The following is a 10,031-nucleotide window of genomic DNA, read 5'->3' as shown; positions in this document are numbered from 1 at the left end:
TGTGAGCAAACATCATCTGGAGATGGACCTGAGGCAAAGGTGGGAAAACCTTTCATTCAAAAAAATAAAGTATCTCTAAACCACTGTGAATACCAACAGCACCAGCAGTTATCAAATACCTCAGGAGGATTTTAAACCCAGTTTTTCATGTCATCCCTGCCACTTGTAATGCAGGTGTCTGTTTTTAAAGGATCAGGTATTTGCAGGAAAATTACTTCTTCTTAATATATGGAGTCAAATTTAAGAGGTACCTAAAAACCACAAGAGGTAGATGATCCCAGCCATGAAGTAAACACATCAATCTTACCACTGAATGCCTGTTTTGCTGCAAGTGTGGCATGAAACACTTGACTGAATATAAATTTATAAGTAGTTCTTGATGTATGTGAGAGTTTTGGCAAGGTTTATGAAATAATTCATATACATTTAATTTAGGAATGTTTGCTCATTGTTTTTTATATCCATTTAAAAAACAGAAGCGAACTTCCAAAGCAGAAGTGATGGATTTCTGTCAATTACCAAATGTTATGAATTTGCAACCCTTTTATTCTAGTACTCAAGGAATTGCCAGCTAATTAAAACTGTACCTTTATGATTATTCAGGGAGTTTGACAAAAATAAATACAATTTTGAAGTTGTCTTTGGTGTGTTGTAATTGAAGGCAGCAGTGCCAAGAGAAACACCACTGCACTGCCAGACCCAGCCTTGCAAGAAGAGAACGTAGTACAATGCAAACTTTAATGTCAATATATACAGAGCTTTAAAGAAAACATTTCTTTTAAAATTAAATGAAATAAATACAGTATGATACAAAATCCACAATATGCTTAAGAGAAAGAAATGACAGTTACAATATCTGATAACGGGGACCTTGTGTAGAGTTTCATCTTTGAAGTACCTCAGAGAGCATGGAATTCATTGCACACTGTTCTCAATTAATGCCCTTTATGGAGATTTTGCCACGTGCCAGGAGAGTTTCAGCTCTAACCAGAGCATCAGTGCAAGATGCCAAAGTGCTTGGGACATTATGACAATGCAATCAATTAATTAATTAGCAAACACTGCTCAAAAGCCTAATGCAAAACACCCAAACCTGAACACTTGGTCCTGCAAAGCAGATCCACCTCCAATGTCCTCAGTCCTTGTGTGAAAAACCCCAGAGGAGGATTCAGGGTTATTCAAACTCACTGTTGGTAATAAGCTATTGACCAAAAATTAATAATTAAGAGATATAATCAATTAAGCATCTTTTAAAGCTTTCAGAAAAAGTTTGCTTTCATTACACAGGGAAAATCTCAAGAAAACCAGTTGCTGATGATTTTGTGGGGGACTTTCTAATTATGCAAATTCTTACAATACTCAATCAGCTTCAGCCATACATTAAGGATGGGGGTTTTCAAATTTGTACCCATTCTTCTACTCCCAAGGAACAGCAGAACTTGGAGGAGCAAATATTAAAAATAACTGAGATGTTGAGACAGAAGATGCTGATGCAGAAGGCTGGTGTAGTATGAATGAAGTGCAGGGGTGCTACTAACAACTATCAGTGCACACCTAAAAGAGCTTTGGAACAAACTTTTAAAGAGAATTTTATGTTTTTAACCCTACAGTGCTCCTATAGGATTACATAAGGACTCTATTATGATCACAGCTTCAGAAGCTTTCTGGAAACTTTGAGAAAGAAAAACCTGCTCCTTTCTCCCCTCCCACAAATATTTGCAAACTTTTAGTTCTGGACAGGACTGAAAAGCTTAAGTGCTACAGAAATACATAAAACCCTGTGTCTGCATTGATGTTTTAGCCTAATTTCACTGATACCAACCAGGAGAATTATTATAACCTTGTGTAATTCATTTAACACAGCTCTACAGACCAGTCTCTAAGGACATTGCAAGGAACTCCCACCTGCTGATGGTTGCTAGAGGTTATTTTAACTATTGGACAGCTGAAAATCAGCTTTGGAAAAGGAATTCAACCATGGAAGACAGAATTCAAGCTTGACTTGGGTTGAGGTTTTGGATGCCTCCTCTGGCTGCAAGAACATGCAAACAACAGAGGCCTCAAAAGAACAGCAGGCTCAGCCCCCTGCACCTCCTGATGTGGGCAAGGGGAATTCACTGATTTGGAGCACAGTGGGAAAAAAGAACAGCACACAAGGCACTGGATCAGTGCCTTGACTGGACCCAACCAGGAAAGCTCTCAGGAAGGGCTCTGTGACCCCAACATGGGCTCACCATGGTGCCACTGAAGTTTTTGGATATGGAACAGGAATACAACAGGGTTTCTCACTTTATATCCAAAGGATAAATGAAGGTACAAATTGAGATATCCTGGGTGAAAGAACAGCAAAAGAAGTCCTGAGCCCACTCCAGCTCCAGTGGGAATCTGCTTTGTGTGCACCAGAGCTGGAACTTACTGATAATGATCCTTACCAAACACCAGAGCAGGAGTTTTTTGGCAGGCAGCCGCAGCCAAAATATTCTATCATTTAAGATTTAGTTTTGTGGAAATTCCTTTAGTGTGAATGCCTGTGTAACTGGGAGCCTTTGTGAAAATCCTGACTTTTTTTTCTAACTCAGTAAGGCAGTAAAAACATCACCAGTTTGTAAACTGTGCCCAGATGATATGAAATAAATTCCACCAACCTTTCCCTGCAGCCAGAGCACTTTCCCATTACCTGCTCTTCCATCTCAAACCTTTAACTGACAGCTCATGAGCAGACCATGCTACTTTTAGATATCAAAACCAAAGCTGGGAAAGAAAGGGATGAGAAACAGGCAAGAAATTCCCAAAGGAGCCTCACAAAGATGATTATTACATACAGTAAAAGTAAACTTCTAGTGAACTCTTTCGTGTTCCTGCATATCCCAAATATTTCCAAGACTGATATGCTGAAATAGTCAGAGCAAGGGAACTTTTCCCCCAAAATAAGGATTATAATTGGCATACCAGGGTACGCTGGCCTGTCAGATATAACACATCCATATATTTTCCCCATGATAAGACAACTTTGTAATGTTGCAGTCACTGAAACGTTGTTTTTACCCCTGCAGTACCACTTGCACTAAAGGCCAGCAGTGATATAAAACAGGGATAACTTTGCAGGAGATATTTTAAATACTCTGCAATGAATCAGAACATCCACCTTGTTTGTGTTCTTTTCCTCTCACCACCTTTGTGCTGCACATCAAGAACAACTTGAGTCCCTTCAGCTGCTTCCAACTGCTCTTGTGCAAAATGCTTTTAAGGTGCTTATACCGTGGTGCTTCTAAGCAAGCTAAAAGAAAATACCAACAGAAACAGTGTTAAATGACTCATGGGTAAAGCCATTAAAGACCAGATGCTGCCTTTACAGGAAAGCTGAAGACAATTCAAGTTTGACACTTTCATTGTATTCCAGGCCTTGCATTACCTCTTATTCCCCAACACAACTTTTAAGACTACATTTCAACCCACACTACACCTTGACCTGGGCTCAGGGGGTTTCATTTCCACCACTGTTTTTTTGGGGGGTTTTTTTGAGTGAATTCAAAATCTTCTGGCAGTCATCTTTAAATTTACATAAAAATGACCCTGACAGAGTGTAGACAAGAGGTTCCCAGGCATTCTTGCTGGAAAAGGTCTTCATTAAGGAAAAGAAGGATGGAGCAGCTGCAAAAGGGGGCAGTTTTTGTACTAAACAAGGAGCTTTCCAGTAAGCAGTTGTGTTCTTTGATAAGCTTTCAAGCATTTCAAACAGGCACCTCAAAACTAGGCACAAATGGCCCCTAAAGCTTCCAACATCTATCAAACACTCAAGAAATTCCATCTGGGGGATGTTCTGCATGATACAAAGGGCACACTTATGTTTGCTTATATTATTAAGTCTCAAATCTACATATATTCATACCTAACTATTTGGCCAGATAATGTCCATCTTCCCCCACCACAACAGAAGAAAGCAGCTTATCTAAAGTATTTCCAACACCACCAAGTTCTTCACAAGTGTAAGCAAAAACCAGCCAACACCTCTTGTGAGATCTGAGTTATCACCACCACTCCTGATGCTTGGGCCAGAATTCTCCTCAAAGTTTTTTTTCTGCTGTCTCAAAACATTGATTTCTGTCAGCCCTGGGGTCTTGCATTTGAAAATTCAATGATGACAAATGAGTCTGATGTTTGAGTTTTGGTCACTTCACAGTCTAATGTCACTAATATATTTAATATTTAAAATCATCCTGCTATGTCACTACAGTTGCTCAGTGTCTACAACTTTTAAAAACACTTCTAAGCGTATCTCTGAATCAACTACCAGCAGTAAGCATTGGTTTTGAGTCAGGAAACCCCAAGGTAATTCTGGCCCTGAAATTAATTTCCTCTCCATCAGAGCATTTAGGAACAGCTGAAGTCCTAACACCAGACAGAGAGGGTGAGTGAGTGCTGGCCACAGGATGCTGAAAGGAATTTGTCCCTAACTGTGAAATTTCTTGGTCAGAATTCCCTTACCTGGGCACACAGCAAGGCTTATTTATTTTCCCAAGCTACCCCTACAGTTAGGCAAAGAGAATTTTGCATTTCTGCTCTGTAATATTTGTACATGCGGCAAGAAAGTCAGAGAGAAGCAACCTTCTATTAAAAAAAAAAGTCAAATAAATAAAAAATAAACCCCAAGTGCCAAGTTGATTTAAATAAAGTGTCAGTTTGTCTCATATGCCAAACAAACCTAATACTGGGTGTATTTAGTGGAAAGACTGCTGAGGAAAATAACATAGTAGTTGTACTAATGGATGGGAAATGTAAATAACAAAGGATTGAGCTGCATGATGTTGTTTTGAAGTGGCACTAATGTTTCTGAGCCTGAATTTTGACAGTTTATGCACATATTGACTTTCTCCAGCTCAGTGCAGGACACAATTTGTGGTAAGAACCAGAAATGTTCATTTTGCTGTTAGAGGCCATAACCAGCATTTCTTTTGGATCACAAGGGATCAAACTGAAGTGCAGGATTTTGCACATCCCTTTGGTTTGTGTTTCCACAGAACCTCCTCAGTTACTGGCACCATGCAAACACAGACCTGCCAAATCAACGGTGATGAATCAACTCTGGCACATCACATTGCTCAACTCTGCATAATAGTCATGGCCAAGGGAAAGGAACTGAGCTGAATCAATGAAGTGCCCAATTACAAAATGAAGAATTTGCCCTTCACAACAGGGTCTAAAGGTGTGAAGCAATAAAATCACACTGACACTTTATGTACAACTTGGTCATGGGCAACGGTCCCCTAAACCATTTTTTTTTAACTGAACCCAGCAAAACTATACAGAATGTGAAAGAATATTTGCAACAGATCTCAAAGGACAGTGTAGAGAAATTCATTATGGTGTACCTGATGTTTAAATTAACTTAACAGATACGGCCTGTAAAACAAACACAGTATGAACCTGTGGATTTTTTTTTTTCTTTTTAAAAAAAGGACTTTTACAGAATTCAAGTAGTGTAGCAGGAAACCATAGATGCCTTTTGATCACAGGTCAGGCAAAATAGAGCCACTTGTTGGGTTTCCCCCTTGCTTGTGTCTGCTCAGGTGTCCCAGTGGATCTATAAGTCTGTGGATGTGAGCTTTTTCATGCTCCGTCGCTGAGCTAAACTGGAGGCTGCCACAGGCTCCAGCACTGGCTGAAATGTCTTGTGATTCAGTGCAGAATATGTAGCAGCCATGGCTCCCTGGAGAAAAAGGAAATAGGCAATAATAATTCATATATATAGAAGTTTTAATCAGAAAATAAAGCAATTAAGCATTAAATACTCAACTAACTCCATTAAAACCACACAAGACTTACGCCAGGTCATGTGAATTCCCTAAAGTTTGTTAGGAAAAAAAACCACCTCTTTTTGATTCCTTCCAATGTCTAAGTGTAGGTGTCTGACACTTCTTTCTCTTTCTTTTGTATCCCTTAGATGTAGGAGTCACCTGTTAATGTAGGTCAGAAGTTGTACCTTTCAAGCCAGATTAGCACCAATTTCTCAAATACAGCCACCTCAGTGGCTCCTCAGGCCCTGACTTTGGAGATAACTCAAGAACTACCTTACAGGAAACACAGACAAAAATCTCTTCCTCCACACAGAGGTTAAAAACAACTATTTACTAATTTAATTTGTAGAGGGACTCTATCCAAGGGTATGACCCAGGACAAGGGGAATGGCTTCCCACTGCCAGGGGGGATATTGGGAAGGAATTCCATCCTGTGAGGGTGGGCAGGCCCTGGCACAGGGTGCCCAGAGGAGCTGTGGCTGCCCCTGGATCCCTGGAAGTGCCCAAGGCCAGGCTGGATGGGGCTTGGAGCAGCCTGGGACAGTGGGAGGTGTCCCTGCCCATGGCAGGGGGTGGATGGTGGATGGCCCAGCCTCAAGGTCCCTCCCAACCCACACCATTCCAGCATTTCATGAATTTGTCTCACCATGTAACTTAAATGTGCTGGTACTACGGAAAACAAATAGAAAAAAATGGGATTTCTGTCTGTAGCTCTAAACCAACTGAACTCCTTGCACAGCCCCCAGCTGAAGCAGCATCCCAGGTGGCTTTACCTTTACTAGATGTGGGGCATCTTGCCTGTTGAGCTGATAATGAGGCAGCTGGTCCCTACAGGCAATCCAGGAATGCTTCAGCACCTGCTCAGCTGTGTACCGCTGGTGGGGATCCACGTGCAGCATGTGTGACAACAAGTCCTGCAGGGAAGGGAAACACAAAGATTGCTCAGTCCAAATCATCTTAGGTGGCCTTTAAAGCAGCAGGGATGGCAGCAATGAGAGAAGCACCCGATGTGGAGGGATTAACACAATGCCACCACACAGAGATCAGCAGACAAACGGGATCATTCTGTGCCCTGACACTGCAGAAGGCTGAGAACAATGTGGAGTTCTATTGGAGCAGTTCAACAGAGCCAGCCTTGATTGCAAAGCAACTCACTGTTGTGCTTTTCATGTTTATTATGAATATAATCTTTAAAAGACTAGAAATCCTATTAAAATGTAGCAGGCAGATTTTATGGAGGAAAGCTATTATTTGCAAATCTCTCTCCTTGTTCATTCTGCACTTTGGGCTCTGCTGACTCCCTACTACAACTGAATTCAGAGACAGTGAGACACCAGCAAGGAATTTCTCCTTCAAGAAGCCACAAAGCATAAAGCCAACAGCAATGGACACTTGTTTTTGCCTGTTAGAAGCATTAGCAATAAGCTACTGATTAATTACAACGTTGGTCCAAAGGAGAGGTGGGTGGGAAGGGCACAGAACAGAGACAGCAACAGTTTGAAATAAAACCAAAATATGAGCAAGCTGACAGAATGTTCCCTTTGTTTTAGGTACAAAATGTGAAGCATTCTTAAATCCACAGAAGTGAATTTCTCATGCTAAGACAGGAGCAGCCAACAAGCATTCTGAATCACTCCTACAGAAATGAACAAATAATGCAGTTCCAAAGGATTGGGAAAAAATATTTAAACATTAATATTTAATAGTAATGCTGATCTTTTTAAAAGGTAACCCTGGTGATTAAGATACCCACAGAGTGGGTCAACACCATCCCAGGGAATCCATATTGATTACAGATGGAGTCTTTAAATAAAATTTTGGAGCAGATACCCTTCCCTGAAATAAAGTCTCCAGATTATAATAACAAACTACACTTCTGGAGCAGTCTAGTTGACAAAGCTCAGTAGATTTCACTGGAATTCTACAAAAATATAAAACAAAAACGTATTTACACCTTTGCTGCATCTGAAACAGTGTCCCAGTTGCCTCCACTTAGAGAGAATTTTCCACTGCCTATCCGTACTAGGATCTCCTCAGGAGTATCATTGGGACCATTGGCAAATGGAGTATAGCTGGTGAAAGAAAAAAAAACAACAAAAACACCTTGTTTGGCAAAATCTCGTGAATCAGAGTGAATATCCCACTGGCAACAGAAACATATCACAGAATATATACACATACTATTAAATATTTCTAATATTAAATGGAAGTACAGATTTATCAAGAGAATAATTTCTGACAGGATTTAGCCGTAAGACTAAAAACCTGCTCTTTTTCTGTTAGAGCAGAATTCAGCAAACATCTCTCATTTGGCCACTAGATGCTTCCTAGAGCTTTATCAGGTTTAGATGTTTAGGAAACTCCAAAGATCACAACCCAGAGTGTTCTACACAGGAATGCAGCAGGGGCAGGAGACACAGGGGGAGTAAAGGGATGGGGTGGGAGCACAAGAGGCTGGAGGGTAAAACAAAAACCCACCACGTATTTTCACAGCCTCAATTCCCTCCTGAAAACTGGGGGAAGTCTTTGGCACCCCCAAGTCCTGCACTATGGGAAGAGAAACCTTGAAATATTTGTGAGATAAACCTGGGTTTTTTTTGGCTTTGACTCAGAGCTGCCTGTCCCACCTGAGTGTCTGTGTCATTCCATGAGCCAATGCCTCACCATTTCTATGGAAGCAAGGATTCAGGCAACATTCTGGGATTTAAGGTAAACAAAACAGCTCAGAAATATTCTCACCCTGCCAACATTGTGTAAAGGAGAACTCCCAAGCTCCATATGTCACATGCAGCATCATATCCCTGTCTCATGAGAACCTATGAAACAAAGAGTGTTTAAAGACTTGCCATATATTAAAAAAACCACCCCAAACCAACACCACAGCCTAAGGAAGGGTAAAGACCATCCTTGGATCATGTCAGAGATTTGATTATTGATTTTCTAATATACAGGTTGCAGTAAATACCAACAGTATTTCTTCTTCCTAGGTCATCCCTTTAAGATTTTCACCAGGCTCACATCTTATTTTTGAGGGTGGACTTAGCTGTTTTTTAAAGCAGTTTTATAATAAACACATGCACTAGTGTTTAAAAAGCTCATATGATTATATTTAAAGACAAGAAGCAGAATGGTTCAAGTTTTTTTCCAAGCATTGCTGAAAAGTTTTAGCATTTGATGCACCAAAAACAGCATAAAGAAAACACAGAGCAGCTTGAAATACCTCTGGTGCCACAAAGTTGGCAGTGTAGCAGGGAGTTAGGAGTAGTCCATTCTCTCCTCGAAGTTGTTTTGCAAATCCAAAATCACAAATCCTGATGGAATCAGCATTGTTTGAATCATCAGTGTATAAAATATTACTGGGTTTAAGGTCTCTGTGCACCACCTTTAAACAAAGACATTTGAAAAGCCATATTTAGGAGTAGGTACATTTGTTTGTATTTTATCATTTATGAAAGCTGTTCTTTAGATTAATCTAAGAGTTTTAAACAATTATATAACTTTAAAGTACCAAAAAATTCTAGTTCAAGTAATGCAATGAAAACCTCCTGGCTCATAATGCAACTGGAACCAACATCACCATGTGGCAACAAGGAGAACAGGACAAAAATCTGCTGTTTCATAAAGCGCAGAGTCCAAAGGCTTTGCCAGGATAACAGCATAAGTTCTTTCTACTATTCACCTTTGTAATAAAATACAAAACCTTGTAGCATGAGAACAAGCCAAGCAAACAGGGTAAGGGAGTGGTAATTCCAGAGCTGTGGCAGGGGTGTGGGCTGGGAGGGCTCACTCACCCCCTGGCAGTGCAGGTAGTCCACGGTCTTGGCGATGGTGAAGAGCACAGCGCTGGCCTCCCGCTCCGAGAAGAATTTCTGCCGCAGGATCCGGTCCAGCAGCTCCCCCCCCTTCATCAGCTCTGTGACCAGGTAGATGAATCTGCCATCATCATACACCTGGGGAGAGGTTTAGCAGGGCACTCAGAACACACTCAGAGCTATGAAAAGGCAACATCTGGAGTTACACATCCCCATAAATCCCCTCCCTCCCACCGGAGCGGGCAGCACAAACAGCAGGGGCTGCCAAAGCAGGGAGTGCAAGGCAGCTCATGTGTCATCCTGGGAGTTCATGACTCAAGCTGTTAATTCATCACTCTCAATTCAAGTTGTTAATTCATCACTCTGAGTTATATTTTTCAGTGTAAGAGTGTAACTCTTCTGTTAGAAGAGGAGAGCAGCCCTA

At 40.9% G+C, this 10,031-nt stretch overlaps 1 protein-coding gene across 6 annotated transcripts in view; it reads right to left on the bottom strand.

Moving 5' to 3' along the window:
• Nucleotides 1-705: 705 nt before the first annotated feature.
• Nucleotides 706-10,031, bottom strand: part of RPS6KA6 (ribosomal protein S6 kinase A6) — a 36,086-nt gene continuing 26,760 nt past the window's right edge. For all 6 annotated transcript variants that reach the window (XM_019006544.2, XM_015626516.3, XM_015626515.3 and 3 more), the window contains 6 exons: nucleotides 9,587-9,745; nucleotides 9,016-9,177; nucleotides 8,535-8,611; nucleotides 7,750-7,867; nucleotides 6,569-6,709; nucleotides 706-5,707 (listed from right to left, as the gene is read on the bottom strand). In XM_019006544.2, coding sequence (XP_018862089.1) covers nucleotides 5,582-5,707; nucleotides 6,569-6,709; nucleotides 7,750-7,867; nucleotides 8,535-8,611; nucleotides 9,016-9,177; nucleotides 9,587-9,745 — 783 coding nt within the window. In that variant the 3' untranslated portion in view covers nucleotides 706-5,581. The remainder of the gene's footprint in view (nucleotides 5,708-6,568; nucleotides 6,710-7,749; nucleotides 7,868-8,534; nucleotides 8,612-9,015; nucleotides 9,178-9,586; nucleotides 9,746-10,031) is intronic.

This window comes from Parus major, chromosome 4A (genome assembly GCF_001522545.3).
Source record: "Parus major isolate Abel chromosome 4A, Parus_major1.1, whole genome shotgun sequence".
Lineage (NCBI taxonomy): Eukaryota > Metazoa > Chordata > Aves > Passeriformes > Paridae > Parus > Parus major.
This window is presented reverse-complemented; position numbering and strand designations above follow the sequence as displayed.